The sequence below is a fragment of the Henckelia pumila genome, chromosome 2 (genome assembly GCF_033568475.1).
Source record: "Henckelia pumila isolate YLH828 chromosome 2, ASM3356847v2, whole genome shotgun sequence".
Taxonomy (NCBI): Eukaryota; Viridiplantae; Streptophyta; class Magnoliopsida; order Lamiales; family Gesneriaceae; genus Henckelia; species Henckelia pumila.
In genome coordinates this window covers 37,457,035-37,476,615 of record NC_133121.1, presented here as the reverse complement: position 1 = coordinate 37,476,615, position 19,581 = coordinate 37,457,035, and the positions used below count along the sequence as shown (strand labels likewise).

Here is a 19,581-nt window from a genome sequence, read left to right as displayed (position 1 = left end):
CCAGGTTGAATATACATGTATTATGTTTGCATGTTTTCTGTGGCATTTGTATATGCATTGATATTATGCTGCATGAATGAAGATGTTGAGCTTTATGCCTTGATTTGAATAGCCTTAGTAGGGGTCGCTCAGTCCCGTATTTTTAGTGGATGGATTCCATGAATTTGGCTCCAGGATATATCCACAGTTTTATGGTATGGGAGCCACCTCCTAATGCGACGGCCCAGCATGCTGCATGATATGATTGTATTTTCCTATATTTATTTGAGTTAGTTTGTATGATTAGGAGAATTTGCATTGATTAAATTCATTTTATGGTTTCTAATAATTTTTTGTGTTTTGATATAGGAAAATAGAAAAATGAAGCAAAAGAATTGAAGAAAAAAAGTAAATAAAGAAGATGGAATAAATAGAGTTGTTCGTTAGAGCTACAAACGAACAGCTCTAACGAAGGGCTCTACCTTTGAGAATGAGAAGAGCTATTGCGCTTGGGAAGGGCTCTACCCAAAAGAGAGAAAAGGATTGAAGCGCGATAGCGCTATGGAGAAGCGCTTTATGCACCTTTGAGAAGAGCTACTGTGCTAATGAAGAGCGTTGTTGTGTATGCGTACAGAGTTTTCGGGTTGAGAATGTCCCGCTCAATCTGCTACTTTTTACCGATCGAGCGGGCAGAAGGAGAAAAGAAAAAGATATGGATCAGAGGACTTCTCGCTCGATCTGCTACTTTCCACCGATCGAGCGAGACGCCAAGTTCTGGAAATTTTATCTAAAAAGGAAACTTTCTTGGGAAGGAATTTAGGTTTTAAATAACGCATAGAACCCAAATTATAATCATCTTTGGATGGCTGAAGACGTGAAAAACATCTTGGCGGCTAAGTTTTCTCTCTAGTTCTTAGATTTAATTTTATTTCTTCAATTTTTCTTAAGAATTCATGAATTTTAGTGACTAAGTTTTAATTCTTGGTAAAGAAAGACAAACCCTTGAAAATTTATTAATCTCATGAGATTTTGATTTTCATTGTTTAATTTTTATTTGAGTATCAAGAGTTGTTTGGAACTGATTGTTATGCTTGTATGTTTGATTGTTGGCTTGATCACCCTATAATTTCTCATACAATCTAAAGCTAAATTAGATATCAAATCCGTAATTGTTTGATACCTCTAATTTGTGAAGCATCTATGATTAATATTTTTCTCTTGTAAATTTGTTAATTCGTAGGAACAACAATTGACTAGGTTAAGTACAGCCGCTTGTGTTTGTATTGTTTAGCTTCATCAATTTCACTAGTTTGAATGCTACTTTGAGTTTAAACCTTAATCGCTTGTATTTGGGTTAATTCATTGGCAATGAATGATTTAGAACGCTTGTGTCTAATTAACTAAAATTAAGGTGAGATAGGAATTAAATTTCCAATGATGAATATTCAATGAGAATTAATTATATTTTGAGAATCGATGATCGAGTGAATAACTTCAAGGGTGTAGTCGACCGATACCAAGGCTTGTTTTAATTAATTACTTCGTTATAATTTTAATTCTTTCATGCTAGTTGATAAAATTTATTTTAATTTTCTTTTAATTATTAGTAGTTAATTTCAAATTCAAAAAACCCCTTTTATTTATTTTTAAAATTTTTAAGAACACAAATAAATTTCACTTTTCTCGTGAGAACGATCCCTACTCTGACTACTACATATTTATTTGTTTGAGTTGAGTTGGGTTAATTTGGGCGCGATACGACTAAGAGCTACCAATTTTTGGCGCCGTTTTTGGGGAAAGAAGTTTAATTTATTTGTGTTTTTTATTTTATTTTATTTTTATTCTTCCTCCAGTACTTCTCTGGTTTGTTCATGCTTGCAGGTGAATCTTCAAAATAAGAAGGATTTCCCTACGATCCGGGGATAGAGAGAACGCTCCATAGAAGAAAGAAGGAAGCTCGAAGAAGATCTGCAGAAGAAGAAGAAGTTCGATTTGAAGATCCTAGAGAAGAGATGACTGCAAATTTGAGCTTGAGACAACTTGGCACTCTTGATATGAATCAGCAGCCTTTATGCATTATTTTTTTCTACTCAGAAGCTAATGCCACTTTTAATTTGAAGTCTGGACTAATACATTTGTTGCCTTCTTTTCATGGCCTTGTAGGTGAGGATCCCCATAAAAATCTGATAGAGTTTCATGTGATCTGCACAAGCATGAAACCTGCTGGAGTGACAGAGAAACAAATTCAGCTAAGAGCCTTTCCGTTTTCTCTAAAGAATGCTGCAAAAGATTGGCTATACTACCTACCTCCTGGATCCATCACAACCTGGACAGAGATAAAGATGATCTTTTTAGATAAGTTTTTTCCAGATTCGAGAGCGGCGAACATCAGAAAGGTGGTCTATGGTATCAAGCAACACATGGGATAGTCACTTCACGAATATTGGGAGTGGTTCAAGAAGCTCTGTGCTAGCTGTCCGCAACATCATATAAGTTAAAATCTCTTAATTCAATATTTCTATGAAGGTTTGTTGCCTCATGACAGGAGCATGGTCAATGCGGCCAGTGGAGTAGTCTTTGCTGATAAAACACCGAAAGATGCAAGGAATCTAATCGAGAACATGGCTGCCAATTCTAAAAAATTTGGCACCAGTAGAGGTGATCCGATGCTCAGAAGGAATAACGAGGTAAATGTCTCTTCCCTTGAACAACAACTTATTAATCTGACGTCTCTTGTGCGTCAACTTGCAGTAGGGAATGGAAAAAATGTGAAAAAGTGTGGAATTTGTGCTGCTGCGATGGGGCATTCAACTGAGACGTGCCCCACTCTTCAAGAGGGTTCAACTGAGCAAGTCAATGCACCAGGAGGATTCCTGGGCCACCATAGCGGAATTATGACCCTTACTCGAACACGTATAATCCAGGTTGGAGGGATCATCCGAAGCTCAGATATGGCAATACTTAGATGAACCAACCCGCACCTCACGTGCAACCAAATAATCAAGCATATAGGCCATCATATCCTCCACAACCGCAGCGTCCTCAAATTCCAACCCTGGTGAGTTTTTAGAAAATATTGTTAAGGATCTTGCCACTAATTCTTTAAGTTTTCAATAGGAAACGAGAGCAAGTATCCAAAACTTGAAAACTCAGGTGGGGAAGTTGGCAACCGTAATTAACAGGTTGGAGGCACAAAATTCTAGCAGTTTTCCATCATAGACAGTGCCTAATCCGAAGGAAAATGTGAGTGCAATAAATGTAAGGAGTGGAAAGGATTTGATGGTTCGAGAGGAAGTGGTACAAGCACGGGTAAAGAATGAAAATGACAAGGAATCTAAGGTGGAGGAGAATGAGATAGTTCAAAAAGACACACCAAAACGTAAGTTTCCTCCCCTTTCTGAGTATAAACCTGTAGCCCCATTTTCCCTTGCGTTGAAGGAGTATAGGAAAGACGAAGGCATCAAGGAGCTTTATGATACTTTTCGTAGATGTGAGGTAAATATCCCTTTGTTAGATGCTATTAAGCAAGTACCTCGCTATGCTAAATTTTTGAAGGAGTTATATACTGCGAAAATAAAACAAAAATTGAAGGGATGCCAAAAATTTGAATTAGGAGAACAGGTTTCTATTGTGATTCAAAGAAAGATACCTATAAAATGCAAGGATACATTTATGTTTTCTATTCATTGTAAAATAGGAGATGTTCAGCTTGATACGACCATGTTAGATTTAGGAGCATCGATTAATGTAATGTCATATTCTACTTATGATTCTTTAAAACTAGGTCCCTTGAATGAAACTGTGATTGTAATTCAAATGACTGATAGATCTAATATTTATCCTAGGAGTGTGTTAGAAGATGTTCTTGTGAAAGTTGGTAATTTGGTATTTCCAGCTGATTTCTATGTGCTTCACATGAAAAATAATGATTTGAATAGTCCAATTTTGTTAAGAAGACCATTTCTAAAAACTTCAAAGTCTATCATAGATGTTAATAATGGTACTCTCACTATGGAATTTAATGGGGTGTTAGTTAAGCTTAATATTTTTGATAACCTAAAATTTCCTAGTTGTGAAAGTGTTGTTAACACTCCTGATATCAATGATCATTTGTCACAAGAAAACAAGAAAGTCGTGAATGGGGATATGTTAAAGAAGGTTGCTGCAAGACCTGCTAACAATTCTAATGCTAAGATTTTTCTTCCTGATTTGCAGGCACCTAAAGCTGAGCCAAAACTTCCTCAAGATCGAGCAAAATGAATACCCATGGGAAAAGGAAGAAGTCATCAAGAGGATAGGATCAGTAAGAAATCAAAGCAGAATAAGTAGAGAAATAAATTAATTATGAAAGCTCAAGTGGGTGACAGTGGACAAAGTTATCAAATATAAACCACCATGAGCAACTAAAGCATGCAGTCGGGCCAGCGACTGTAAATAGAGGCGCTTCTTGGGAGGCAACCCAAGGGGAGTTTTTCATTTTCATTCTTAGTATTTATTTTTGTTTTGCATTTTGACTTAAATTGGGGACAATGTAAGATTTTAAGTATGGGGGAGAGGACTTAGCCAGTCATTTAGAGGATTTAGTCGGTTTTTGAAAAAAGAAAGAATTTTTTTTAGAGCTCATAGTTAGTGATGAATATGACTATTGAAATTCACTAGCCCATGATGATTTCTAATTTATGACATGCATGCTTTTGAAAATATATGATTTGCTATCCTTGGAACACTTTGATCTCCAATGCAAATTAGACTTTGATATGGTTGTAGAATATTTTTGAACACACATGAGTCATAGCTTGTGAATTGTATATGACATAGTGAAGGTCGTGTGAGCCTTGTGATAGTCATAGGAAGTCACTAGTCTATCAACCTTCCTTTTGAGCTTAATAAAAAAAAAATTTAATGGAGTAGTAAGGTGAGGGGAGGCATTGGAATGATGATTGAAATTTAATCCTACCAATTCCAAGAGCTAAATAAGAAGGAGAATATATGGAGTTGAGGACAACCGGGTGCAATTATCCAGAAATGTGAAAAAGAAAAAAAAATTTCTCAATGGTTTAACTTGATTTGTTGGTGTGCAACTTAAGTTATTGTGGGGTTTTGCATTGAATGGATCTGTGGAGTGTGCATTACACTTGCTAATGACCATACACACACACGCGTTCGGGGCTATATCTCTAGTTGAAATATTTGGATATTGAACTTGTTCCGTTAGCATTTTAACGCCTTTCTTGATCATGCATTGAGTTAATTTCTGAGGCACACATGTGTAAATCATGGTTATTCTTCATTATGGATATGAGCTTGAACTTATTTTTGGTTTTGTGTTGCTCGAGGGCGAGCAAAGGTTAAGTATGGGGGAGTTTGATATGATTGTATTTTCCTATATTTATTTGAGTTAATCTGTATGATAGGATAATTTGCATTGATTAAATTTATTTTATAGTTCCTAATCATTGTTTGTGTTTTGATATACAATAAAAGAAAAAAGAAGCAAAATAATTGAAGAAAAGAAGTAAATAAAGAAGATGGAAGAAGTAGAGCTGTTCGTTAGAGCTACAAACGAACAACTCTAACGAAGGGCTCTACCTTTGAGAATGAGAAGCGCTATAGCGCTTGGGAAGGGCACTACCCAAAGGGAGAAAAGGATTGAAGCGCGATATCGCTATGGAGAAGCGCTTTATGCGCCTTAGAGATGAGATACTACGCTAATGAAGAGCGCTGATGTGTATGCGTACAGAGTTTTCGGGCAAAGAATGTCCCGCTCGATCTGCTACTTTTTATCGATCGAGCGAGGCGCCAAGTTCGGGAAATTTTATCTAAAAAGGAAACTTTCTTGGGAAGGACTCTAGGTTTTAAATAACGCCTAGAACCCGAATTATAATCATCTTTGGATGGCTGAAGACGTGAAAAACATCTTGGCGGCTTGGTTTTCTCTCTTGTTCTTAGATTTAATTTTATTTCTTCAATTTTTCTTAAGAATTCATGAATTTAAGTGACTAAGTTTTAATTTGAGACCTCGATTCTAAACCACTAATCTCGGATTAAACAACAATTAAGCGAACAAGAATCCAAGAGAAAAACAAGTCAAAGTTTTTTTTTTTTTTTTTTTTTTTTTATTTTTTAAAACGCCGCGCGCCCGCGCGAGGAACCAAGCTCGCGCGCGCGCGGGCAAACAAATCCGAGGCCCAACGGAGGCCTCGCCCGCGCGCGGAAGGCCTGGGCAGAAATGCTCAGGCTGCAGAAAAAAAAAGAAAGGATTCCGCGCTTGGTCCGACATGCCTTCAAATACAAATGCAATAACAGGGTGTAGGGAAACATGCCATAACAAGTCATGCTTACAGAAGGCCTAAATCGATACAACAACAACATACTTCGATTTCAGATTACAATCCGAATACAAACTAATTCGAATAACAAAACATATCAAGTTCGAGTTCTAACATGCTTCAATCTTAAACTAGATAAACATGCTAATTCGACTTCTAAACCGAGTCTCACTTCTACTACTTGCCCTCGAAGCTAACCATGCCTCTTCTGACTTGTTCCTGCCCCACCTGTTGCCAAGTACACATACAAAACAAAGCAACAGCCGGATAACCGGTGAGAATGATAATCCCAGTAAAAGCAACATATCAAGTAATGAATATACAACATGCTATCAAACCACATATTCAAGTCGAAGTTAATGATATGCATGACTTTAAAACCAGGATATCGATTCTGATAAACACGGGAGTATTGCTCTGCTTTTGGGATCCCGAGGAGGAGATCACGTAACGACTCACCGACTCTCCCAATCGAGGTGGTGCCACGTATCCCACTCTCTAGACTTTGAGCAACCATAATGAGTATGCTAGCACTAGGCGAAATACTACAACCTAGGCCACTCAATCATAGTTCCCAAACGTCTAACAAAAAGGGCGGTTCTGCCCGCTGAAATCAAAGTAGGCTCAAGATGAATGCATAACAGAAATATAAACATAAGCCACATAACAAAAACTCAATCAATCAACAATTACAAGTTCCACGTGCTAGAACAAGTATCAATGCAATATGTGATTTAAAAAGGGAAACTCGAGAACCAACAGTCCCGAGTATGCTATCCCGCTACGATGACTGCTTTTACCTTTCAATGCAGTAGCTCCAACTCTGGATAAGCTACAAAAGAGATTGTATAAACAACTACACAATCTAACAACAACAAGGCAACGGTTCAAGGAAAACTCTTTATACCGTTCTTCGTCCAACTCTCGACGAACAATGCTGCTAACACAGGGCTCGACAAACTCCAACGAATCTGTAAGAATTCAAGAGTTGATCAACAACCACGATCACTCACACGCCAAGACTCCAATCAATACAAACACGATTCGAAAACCCAAAACTCAAACCGACGGCATAACGGCTATAAACTGAACAAACCGGAAATGCAGACAGCAGTTCAATACCAATATCAACTCATATCAATGCCCAAACAACAACAAGACAAACCCAACAAATCTCAAAACCACATTTTCGAAAATGGCTTCCAAAAATCATAATAAATCCGAACGTCGCTCTAATTCAAAACCGACAGATAATAAACGATCAGAACTCTGTAGAGAACAACATACTCGAATCTCAAACGATTCTAACAACATCCAAAAACTAGAATGTATCCGATCGAAGAAGAACTTACGATATAACGAAGCTCTCGTTGCTGTGATTGCTAATCTGCCTTCAGAAATAATTTCCAACGGCCGGATCGAGCTCGGACTGAAATCAAAAAGCTTGAAAGCTCAATGAATCGACTTCAATGGAGGGAGGCGATGCAATGGAGGTGATGGAGAAGAGAATGAGCCCAAAAGCCTTATAAATATCTATAAAAACCGATAATTGCGTTTTAGTCCCTGAAAAATCCAATTTTTGCAAAAAGGACCCTGATCAAAATAAAACCGGCTCGAGAACTCTGTAATCTCTGATTAACTCAAATAAATTCAATTAAGATAAAAACGGGGCGTTACATTAATTCTTGGTAAAGGAAGACAAACCCTTGAAGATTTATTTATCTCGTGAGATTTTGATTTTCATTGTTTAATTTTTATTTGAGTATCAAGAGTTGTTTGGAATTGATTGTTATGATTGTATGTTTGATTGTTGGCTTGATCACCCTATAATTTCTCATACAATCTAAAGCTAAATTAGATATCAAATCCGTAATTGTTTGATCACTCTAATTTGTAAAGCAACTATGATTAATATTTTCCGCTTGTGAATTTGTTAATTCGTAGGAACAACTATTGACTAGGTTAAATACAACCTCTTGTGTTTGTATTGTTCAGCTTCATCAATTTCACTAGTTTGAATGCTACTTTGGGTTTAAACCTTAATCGCTTGTATTTGGGTTAATTCATTGGTAAATGTTGATTTAGAACGCTTGTGTCTAATTAACTAAAATTAAGGTGAGATAGGAATTAAATTTCCAATGATGAATATTCAATGAGAATTAATTATTTTAAGAGAAGCGATGATCGAGTAAATAACTTCAAGGGTGTAGTCGATCTATACCAAAGCTTGTTTTAATTGATTACTTTGTTATAATTTTAATTCTTGCATGCTAGTTGATAAAATTTATTTTAATTTGCTTTTAATTATTAGTAATTAATTTCAAATTAAAAAACCCCTTTTTTATTTATTTTTAGCATTTTTAAGAACACAAATAAATTTCACTTTCCTCGAGGGAACGATCCCTACTCTCGCTACTACATATTTATTTATTTGTTTGAGTTGAGTTGAGTTAATTTGGGTGCGATACGACTAGGAGCTACCACTACATAACATGGCGCCTTAACTGAGCAGTCTTTTGGATAGGTTTTCTAGTACCCGTCATATTGCATGTGCATGCATGGTAAATGTATATTCGTAATTTTTTACTGAGCGTTTTATACTCACGTCAATAGTATTTTGTGCTGGACACCCTATACTCTGGGGCAAGGCTTAGGTTGGACGGACCCGAAGGTAGCGGTCGTTGAGCTGCAGTGGTTCCGTTGTTTTTGCCTGTTTCTGTATCAGGTTGCTAGTTTTGGATTTTTGTTATTTCCATTCGATGGATTTGTAAAATATTATTCAATTTTCGCCCGGTTGTTTCTACCGGTGATTTTGTATTTATGGTTTAAATTTTCGTTGAATTTTATTATTTATTCTTTAAGACTTAATTGCATTCTTAAGACTCTGTTGGTAGTTGATTCCAGTCTGGTCACTACAAGAGTTGACCCCAAATGGTACTACATACTCAATGAGGCCCAGACTGAGCAGATATCATGTTAACCAGTACCAGTCATTTTCATGCATCATACTAAGTTTGTATACTCGTACTTATCGTATTGTGAGTAGTCGCTCACATTCAGTGTTTTGTTTCTCGGACACCCAATTCGACAGGGTGGGTCTCAGGTTGGATGATGTCGATGGGTCCAGACAAGTTTGAGAGGTCGTGCTGTGGAAGAAGTGAGTTTCCATTAGTTCAACAGTGTTATTACTGGTAATTCAATATCATTTTTTAAACATTTGTTACCTTTGGTTTTAGTTTCTGGTTGTATATCGCTGTTTTGGTTTGTAACACATAATTAGCTTCCTCTATTTCATATATTGTTTAAGGTATCTTGATTGCATGCTTATCTAGGAAAGTAGTAGGTGATCCGGATAGGGTCACTACACTCCCCTACTCCTTGAAACCTACTAGGAGCCGATGTCACGCCCCGAAACCAGGCCTAGCTGACTTCGGCATTATTTAAAATTTTCATATTAAATAACAAACCTTAAAATACAGATTTTAGGAATAACCAGTCTTTTTATTCTTAAAATAAAATTACAATGTGCTTACAATGCATAAACAATTAACATTATTCGATCCATAACTGATCAATAAAAGGTCTTAACGCACCGGACAGAATAATAAAACCAAACAAAACTAAAGACAGAATATTGATTCTTCATCACCAGCCCCAAAACAGGTTTAGGTTTTTATCATCTTGTTCAATCTCTTCCTCGCTCTTATATGAGATGGTTTGGGTGGGTGAGTGATATGCGTGTAACTCAGTAATTGGGAGAAATCATCCCATCTTTTAAAATCATTTTTACAGTAATCTTATAGTAACCCGGTATCATTTTACAAGATTAATTTAATTAAACATTTTAGATTTAATAAAACATGATTACAAAATTTTTATATGATCAAACGGACCAAGAAATCGGATCTATAATGTCTAAAAATGGTTAAGGGACTTATTTGGACTCGGGTGGTTCGGAAGGTCCGAACCCAAGCCCTATGGGGATCATATGGTCCGAAGAGATCGGAACAAGCAAAGGAGTTCAAAAGCTACGGAACGTTCGGAACGTCCAAAGAACGATTTGAGCTTCCGATCACAGTTAGCCATACGCATTATCGATGTGTCAACTTGCTCGGACACACAAGAGTTCGGAGCTTCCGATCTTTGCATTTCTGCAACGTGGACTGCATGCGAGTTTGGAGCTTCCGAACTCTGTCTATAAATAGGGCATTCGGGAGCCCATTTTGACTTACCAATTCACACTTACAATCTCGTTTCTTGAGTAGTTTTAGGGGTCTTCCAGCCATCTTTGGCAAGGGGCGGGCCTTAGCGAGGTGTTCGGGAGTCGTGGCAGAGTTGTGCTCAAGTTCTGGGGCCATCGACATCAACAGGCTGACGACGGACGAAGGTATACTCGAAAACCTATAAATAGTTTGGGAGTATCTATTAGCTTAGTTAAGGATTTTAGATATCATTTAGTGATATAGTAATATGATGATTATAGGCTTGGACAATAGAGCTGATGTAGCTTGCCTGTAAGAATTAAGGTACGAAAGTACTGTTCGAGATATCCAGACTGAGTATATATGTATTATGTATTGCATTGTTTATGTGGAATGATTTTATCTGCATATTACTTGTAACAATATTATGCTTCATGCACTAGCATATTGAGCATATACCCTTGAGGTTGTCGATATTAGCGCGCTCACCGGACATGTAGTGGATGGTTGGACACGTGAACTCGTGTCAGGTCACCGATATCCACATTGGGTATATGAACCACCTCCTGGTGCGATGGCACAGAGTGCTATATACTTGGGGCCCGAGTCAGTGAGCAGGATTTCTTGACCTAGTGTCTTGGTACCCGTGCACTTGCATTCATGCTCATATAATATTTCTATACTAATACTCTCTTGCTGAGCATTTTATGTTCACGTCCTCGAATTGTTTTGGTCACCCTATTCCATGGGGTAGGTCTTAGACTTGATGGAGTAGGAGGCTCAGAGAGACCGTAGTTTCGAGTTTGCAGCTGAGGTGGAGTTAGGTTTCAGTGTGGGCTTTTAGTATTTGGTTTGAGTTGTTATTCAGTTATTCGATATGGTTAATTGTATAATAATTTCAGATTTCTTTCTCTTGGGTTGTTTAATCTATTTAGTTTCCGCTGGTTATTTTTTGATTATGATTAATTAAGTTAATTTCATGCATAAGTTCTTGATTAGTAGGTGATCACGGTGCGGGTAACTACATTTATTGTATCAGAGCATCCATAGAAATCTTGGGATTTAGATTTTTGCCTTGGGATTAACCTTTGATTCGTCCTGTTGATGGCAGGACATGATGACGAGAGTATTCATGGTAGTGTAGATCGTTGGGGAAATGCTGATGATCAGAGACGTCATCGAGAGCCTCGACAACGATACCATGAGGGTCATAACCATGATGGGCATCGTTGTTTCAATATGCATAAGTTCCTTCAGATGGGTCCGAAGCCCTTAGTCAGAGGAGAGTCAACTGAAGCTGCAGAGGATTGGCTAGAAAGAATGGAAGGATGTTTTCGTGTTTTCCATAACACCGATGAGCAGCATCTGGAGGTGTAAGTTTCTTTGTGGAGGGACGCACCAAGAAGTGGTGGAAATCTATGGCTAACCGATATTGCAGGAGCAAGGTAGAGTCACTTGGGCAGAATTTCGCACAGCTTTCATGAAGCTGTATTTTCCACATGCTCTCCGTCAAGCCATGTCCATTGAGGTGCTGAATTTAAAACAAGGGAATATGACTGTTGATGAGTATCAACAGAAGTTTTTCGAGTTGTTGTCGCATTGTCCTCATATCCATTCGAGTTCCGAGGCCAAGTATGATCATTTTCTATAGGGTCTTAATCATGAGATTTTGATCGTGTTGCTGTTTGTGATGATCCGACATCCTATGTGGGGCTTATTAATAGATGTTTCCAGGCTGAGATTACTTTTAGATGGGGGAGATCTCTTGCTTCTGCTCGATATTCTGGATCTTTGGGTCCTCGTGCCCAATCTTTTAATAAGTCTGCTTCTTCTTCTTCCTCAGGATCTGGGGGAGTGATGCATTTTTAAAAGAATGGTCAGTGTGACCATTTTGGTAATAATCATCCATGTGACATGTGCAAGAAGGCTGCAGGAGCTTGTTTCCTTTGCAGGGAGATAGGTCATCTTAAGAGAGATTATCCACAGGCTGGGGGAGTAGGTTCTGGTTCTGGATCCCAGACTACCGTTCAGCAGAGGCCATCAAGACAAACAACAGAAAGTTCTAACCTGCTACCTCCTACTTCGAGTCAGGTTTTAGCATTGAGGTATGATAAGGTTGTGGATGAGAATAATAAAGTGACAGCGGGTACATTTTTTTATGTAGAATAACTGCTTTTGTTCTTATTGATATTGGCGCATCTCATTCATTCATATCTGCACGTTTTGTTAAGCGAAATAAGTTATCTTACGTTACCCTAGACGTATTTATTTCTGTTTCTACACCAACAGGTCAATCCGCGTTGGCTAAACGTCTAGTTTTGGGTTGTCCTTTGGAGTTTGAAGGTAATGTTCTGACATCAAATATAATGGTTTTATCGATGGAGGATTTTGATTGCATATTGGTTATAGATATGCTGACCACGTACCGATATTCAGTGGACTGTTACCAGATATTGGTGTGATTTCATCCGGTTGGAGATGATAGCTGGTTTTTCTATGGTGATGGAGCGCAACCTCCGATGGCTTTGGTGTCTGCTTTGAGAGCCTATCGTGCTCTAGAGTTTGGCGGGGAAGGCTAACTCATCTATGCGATTGATTTTTCCACTGGAAGTGTTGGTATAGGGGATCTACCAGTAGTTAATGAGTTTTCGGATGTTTTTCCTAATGAGATTCCGGGTTTTCCTCCTATTTGGGAAGTGGAGTTTGGCATTGAGCCACTGCCAGGGACTTCACCCATTTCTTGAGCACCGTATTGTCTGGCTCCGTCAGAGATGCGTGAGTTGAAACATCAGTTGCAAAATCTTTTGGACAATGGTTGTATCCGTCCTATTGTTTCTCCGTGGGAAGATCCTGTTCTCTTTGTAAAGAAGAAAGATGGGTCAATGTGACTGTGTATTGACTACCGATAGTTGATTCGTTTGACAATCAAGAATAAGTATACTTTGCCTCATATAGATGACTTGTTTGATCAGTTGCAGGATACTTCAGTTTACTCCGAGATTGACTTGAGATCTGGGTATCACTAGATGCGAGTTAAGGATCAGGATATAGCCAAGACTACATTCAAGACCAGATATGGACATTATGAGTTTCTAGTAATGCCATTTGGGTTGACTAATGCACCGGCTATATTTATGGATATGATTAATCGAGTGTTTCGAGAATTTTTGGACAATTTCGTTGTTGTTTTTATTGACGACACCTTGGTTTATTCACGTGACTTGATTGAACATGCATATCATCTGAGACTTGTGTTGTAGACTCTTCCAGAAAAGAAATTTTACGCAAAAGCTGAGTAAGTGCGAATTTTGGCTTGATCGTGTTGTATTTCTTGACCACATTATATTCAAGGAAGGAGTTGCAGTGGATCCGAGCAAGATTGAGGTTGTATTTAATCGGTCGCGTCCGACGAAAGTGGCTGAAATTCGTAGTTTTCTGGGTCTGGTAGGGTATTATCTCTGTTTCATAGCAAATTTCTCGCAAATAGCTCGACCCCTGACACAATTTACTCGAAAGGACGTAGATTTTGAGTGGTCTTCAGAATGTGAAGAGAATTTCTGTGAACTTCATGGACGGTTGACTTCTGCACCTGTCTTGGCATTACCGTCTGGATTTGGAGGGTATGTGGTATATACTGATGCTTCTCTGCAAGGGTTAGGTTGTATTCTAACTCAAAATGGGCATGTGATCGAATACTCTTCTAGACAACTGAAGGTTCACGAGGATAATTATCCAGTGCATGATCTTGAGTTAGCAACTATCATTTTTGCCTTGAAGATCTGACATCATTAATTATATGGCGAGAAATTTGAGATTTTCATAGATCATAAGAGTCTCAAGTATTTGTTCACTTAGGCTGAGTCGAACATGAGACAACATCGTTGGATGGATTTGTTGAAAGATTATTACTGTGAGATTAAATATCATCCAGGAGCTGCTAATCTCACTGTGGATGCTTTAAGTTGCAAGGTGCGAGTATATGCTCTTCAGAATTGTCTTGTTTTCAGTTTGATTCAGGATTGTTGTTCTTCGGGATATACATTAAAGCACAAGAGAGGTATGATAAATATTCAGATGTTTGCAATTTTATCTGAGCCAGCCTTGTATTCTCAAATCGAGATGCTCAGATGTCCGATCCAAGGACTCAGCGATTGGAATGATTAGCCAATGATAATAGTATGTCTAGATTTCACTATCAGTCGGATGGTTTACTATGTTTGTCACGCTGTATTGTAATACCAGAGGATGAGACTTTGAGGAATGAAATTTTATCTCAAGAACATCGCACCAAGTTGAGTGTTCATCCGGGGAGAACTAAGATGTACAAGGATTTGCGAACTAGGTTTTGGTGGAAGGGAATGAAACGAAGTGTGTAGCAGTATGTTTACAAATTCCTGGTATGTCAACAGGTTAAGTTAGAACACCGACGACCTGGGGAATTACTTCACAGTTTGCCTATTCTTGAGTGGAAATTAAAGTTTATCACGATGAACTTTTTGACCCATTTGCCAATATCCTCGAGGAATTATGACGCTATCTTGGTTGTGGTGGATCGACTCACCAAATCAGTACACATCATTCCGTATAACTGAGACTATAATCTTGTTGGGATGGCTCGCTTGTACATTAAGGAGATTGGGAGATTCCATGGAGTGCCTGTGAGCATTGTTAGTGATCCAGACCCGAGGTTTACTTCTAGATTCTTGGGGAGTTTTCAACGTGCTTTAGGTACTACACTCAGTTTGAGTACTGATTACCGCCCAGAGACTGACGGACAGTTAGAGCGCATTATTCGTATGCTTTAGGATATGTTGCGAGCTTGTGCTATGGATTTTGGTCCATCTTGCCAAGATCAATTGTTGTAAATTGAATTTGCGTACAACAACAATTATCATCATAGTATTGGTATGGCACCATTCGAAGTGTTGTACGGACGACGATGTCGTACACCACTGTTTTGGGAAGAAGTGGGGGAGCGACAGATAGAGGGACCAGAATTAGTTCAACAGGCTGCTGATATCTTTAGGCAGATCAAAAAATGGATTAAGACTGCACATGATCGATAGGCTAGTTACGCTAACATCAAGCGTAGGCCTTTGCAGTTTCAGGTTGGTGAGAAAGTGTTTTTGAAAGTTTCACCTTTCCGCAGGATTTTGAGATTTGGTCTCAAAGGGAAGCTATCTCCAAGATTCATTGGTTCATTCGAGATTTTAGAATGTGTTTGAGATTTAGCTTACATATTGGCTTTACCACCGTATCTGTCTAGTATCCATGATGTGTTCCATGTATCACTGTTGCGACGGTACGTAGTAGATGTGTAATGCCCCAGATTAGACGACTGTCCACACTGTATCAAGATTGGTCTTTCCAGCGTGCTTATGTCCCCACTCACGCGCACCCTGAGAAACTTCTCAGGGGCTCACCCATCCTATAATTGTCCCATGTCAAGCACTCTTAAATTTGCGGTTTTTATGTGATGAGACCCCTAAAATAAGATGCACCTTCTCGATATGAGTAGTACCTATCAAATCTTTTAAACCCTTCTCAACTGTGCAGTCCCATACCTACACATTTTCATAATCCCTCTCATTCTGGCACAAGATCGGCTAATTCATGTCTCCCTTTGCGTAGAAGACTTCCAGGAGCCGCTCATTTTCCATGCAACCTCTTGACACCGGTGATCACTCCCCGCCCTCTTCAGCCCCGGGCGTTACAAGATGAGTCTCATATATTTCAGCTGTCTAAGGTACAATTGTATATTGATCTGACCTATGTTGAGGAAAAACTGTGTGTTCTGGATCATAAATACAAGGTGTTGCGGAATAAGATCATTCTTCTTGTACTAGTTCAGTGGCAGCGCCGAGGCACAAAAAAAGCCATTTAGGAACTAGATAGCAACATGAGTTTGGGGCATCCTGAATTATTTTGATTGTACTTTGTGATTAAATGTTGTATATTGTAAAATGATCTTTGGTAATAAAGAATGCTTTGCCTAATGTTCAGTTTGCACACTTAAGAATTATTTTGAGGACGAAAAGATCTTAAGTGGGGGGGGGGGAATGTAGTAACCCGGTCCCATTTTACAAGATTAATTTAACTAAACATGTTAGAGTTAATAAAACATGATTAAAAATTTTTTATATGATCAAACGGACCAAGAAATCGGATCCAAAATGTCAAAAAAATGGTTAAGGGACTTATTTGGGCTCGTGGTGGTTCGGAAGGTCCGAACCCAAGCCCTATGGGGATCGGATGGTCCGAAGAGATCAGAACAAGCGAAGGAGTTTGGAAGCTATGGCTTGTTTGGAACGTCCGAAGTACAATCAGAGCTTCCGATCGCAGTTAGGCCATGCACATTATCGACGTGTAAACTTTCTTGGACACGCAGGATTACGGAGCTTCTGAAGATGAGATCGGAGCTTCCGATCTTTGCATTTCTACAACGTGGACTGCATGCGAGTTAGGGCTTCCGAAATCTTTCTATAAATAGAGCATTCGGGAGCCCATTTTGACTTGCCAATTCACACTTCCAATCTCCTTTCTTGAGTTGTTTTAGGGGTATTCCAGCCATCTTTGGAAAGGGGCAACCCTTAGCGAGGCATCCCGGAGTCGAGGCAGAGTTGTGTCCAAGTTCTGGGGCAATCGACATCAATGGTGTGAGACCTCGTTTCTAATCAACTAATATCAGACGACAAGCGATAAGTAAATAAGAACCCAAAGTATTTTTTTTTTTAAAAGGAGGCTCGCGCGCCCGCGCTGACATCAGCGCGCCCGTGCCTACGCCCCGCAAAACCCAGCGCGCCCGCGCCTAAGGAAGCGCGCACGCGCTTATACTGCGCAAAAACTAGCGCGCCCGCGCCCACACCTCGCAAAGAGGCCGCGCGCCCGCGCCAACAACCGCGCGCCCGCGCCGTCCCCTCGCCCAGAGAAGTTAAGGCACTGAAATAAACTCAATCAAAACCTAAACACTAGCATTAAGAGTATTTGATATTCCAATAACAATACAAGAAAGGTTTAGGGGAGAGAAACATTCAATTCGATAGCACCTACATCGTTTCTTGCTTACAAAACATATACGAGAAGTTCGAATGACTAAACATGATCGCAAAACATAACTAGGTTGACATGCTGATTCGACTTCTAAACAAGTCTCACTTCTATCTCTTGCTCTGGACGCTAACCAGGTCTATGCTGACTTGATCCTGCCCTTCCTGTTGCCAAGTACACATACAAAACAAAGCAACAGCCGGATAACCGATGAGAATGATAATCCCAGTAAAAGCAACATATCAAGTAATGAATATACAACATGCTATCAAACCACATATTCAAGTCGAAGTTAATGATATGCATGTCTTTAAAACCAGGATATCAATTCTGATAAACAAGGGAGTATTGCTCTGCTTTTGGGATCCCGAGGATGAGATCACGTAACAACTCACCGACTCTTCCAATCGAGGTGGTGCCACGTATCCCACTCCTCTAGACTTTGAGCAACCATAATGAGTATGCTAGCACTAGGCGAAATACTACAACCTAGGCCACTCAATCATAGTTCCCAAACGTCTAACAAAAAGGGCGGTTCTGCCCGCTGAAATCAAAGTAGGCTCAAGATGAATGCATAACAGAAACATAAATATAAGCCACATAACAAAAACTCAATCAATCAACAAATACAAGTTCCACATGCTAGAACAAGTATCAATGCAATATGTGATTTAAAAAGGGAAACTCGAGAACCAACAGTCCCGAGTATGCTATCCCGCTACGATGACTGCTTTTACCTTTCAATGCAGTAGTTCCAACTCTGGATAAGCTACAACAAAAGGTTTAATCAACAACTAAACAATCCAACAACAAAGGCAACGGTTCAAGGTAATCTCTTTACCGTTCTTCGTCCAATTCTCAACGACCAAATGCTGCTAACACAGGGCTTGGCAACTCCAAACGAATCTGTTCAGATACAATCAAAGATCAATTACCATGATCGACTTACAAGCCAAGTTCAACAACTTAAAAAACGGTTCAAATCTCCAAAACTCAAACCGACGGCATAACGGCTATAACTGAACAAACCGACAACGCAGACAGCAGTTCAATAGAGATATAACCTCATAAAAATTCTAAGACAACCAAAACAAAGCAATCCCATCAATCTCAAAATCCACATTTTCGAAAATGGCTTCCAAAAATCATAACAAATCCGAACGTCGCTCTAATTCAAAACCGACAGATAATAAACGATCAGAACTCTGTAGAGAACAACATACTCGAATCTCAAACGATTCTAACAACATCCAAAAACTAGAATGTATCGGATCGAAGAAGAACTTACGATATAACAGAGCTCTCACTGCAGTGATCACTAATCCGCCTTCAGAAATAAATTCCAACGGACGGATCGAGCTCGGGAGGAAATCTGAAAGCTCAAAACTCCAAAGGGGCGGCTCTAATGGAGGCTCACGGTTGGAGAGGAAGATGGAGGCTTCTCCAAATTAAAATCCATGTGTAGATAATATATAAAAATCAAAATTTGCGTTTTAGTCCCTGAAAAATCCAATTTTTGCAAAAAGAACCCTGATCAAAATCAAACCGGCTCGGGAACTCTGTAATCTCTGATTAACTCAAATAAATTCAATTAAGATAAAAACGGGGCTTTACAATTCTCCCCCACTAAGAAGAGATTTCGTCCTCGAAATCAACGAGAACCACAACTCATAAGCTAGAATAAAGAACTAAAGACAGTAAGAAGAACTCACGTCAACTGAATAACTCTGGAAAACGCTGTCTCATGTCAGATTCTGTCTCCCAAGTCGCTTCCTCGATGCCGTGACGGCTCCACTGCACTTTCACTAACGGGATCGACTTGGTTCTGAGTTGTTTCTCCTTCCGATCAAGGATCTGAATCGGTCGCTCAAAGTAGCTCAGAGTCTCGTCTAACTCGGCTTCGTCAGGCTGAAGGATATGTGAAATATCTGGTTGATACTTTCGCAGCATAGAGACGTGAAAAACGTCGTGAATACCAGATAAAGACGGAGGAAGTGCAAGTCTGTAGGCAAGATCGCCTATCT

The 19,581-nt window shown here is 39.1% G+C and overlaps 1 protein-coding gene across 1 annotated transcript; it reads left to right on the top strand.

The window, feature by feature from the left end:
- The first annotated feature begins 1,991 nt into the window (after nt 1–1,991).
- LOC140877503 (uncharacterized) lies at nt 1,992–4,239 on the top strand. The gene is made up of 4 exons (XM_073281041.1): nt 1,992–2,385; nt 2,506–2,903; nt 3,199–3,474; nt 3,535–4,239. Exons 1-4 carry the CDS (start codon nt 1,992–1,994, stop codon nt 4,237–4,239), a joined length of 1,773 nt encoding a protein of 590 aa, XP_073137142.1.
- Nucleotides 4,240–19,581: the final 15,342 nt, after the last annotated feature.

Bases quoted from the DNA above. Each gene is read 5' to 3' on its own strand.
- LOC140877503 (XM_073281041.1), top strand. From the start codon at position 1,992: ATGACTGCAAATTTGAGCTTGAGACAACTTGGCACTCTTGATATGAAT. The intron at 2,904-3,198 runs GTTGGAGGGATC...TTTCCATCATAG, and splicing joins CTCGAACACGTATAATCCAG to ACAGTGCCTAATCCGAAGGA. The intron at 3,475-3,534 runs GTAAATATCCCT...AAATTTTTGAAG, and splicing joins ATACTTTTCGTAGATGTGAG to GAGTTATATACTGCGAAAAT.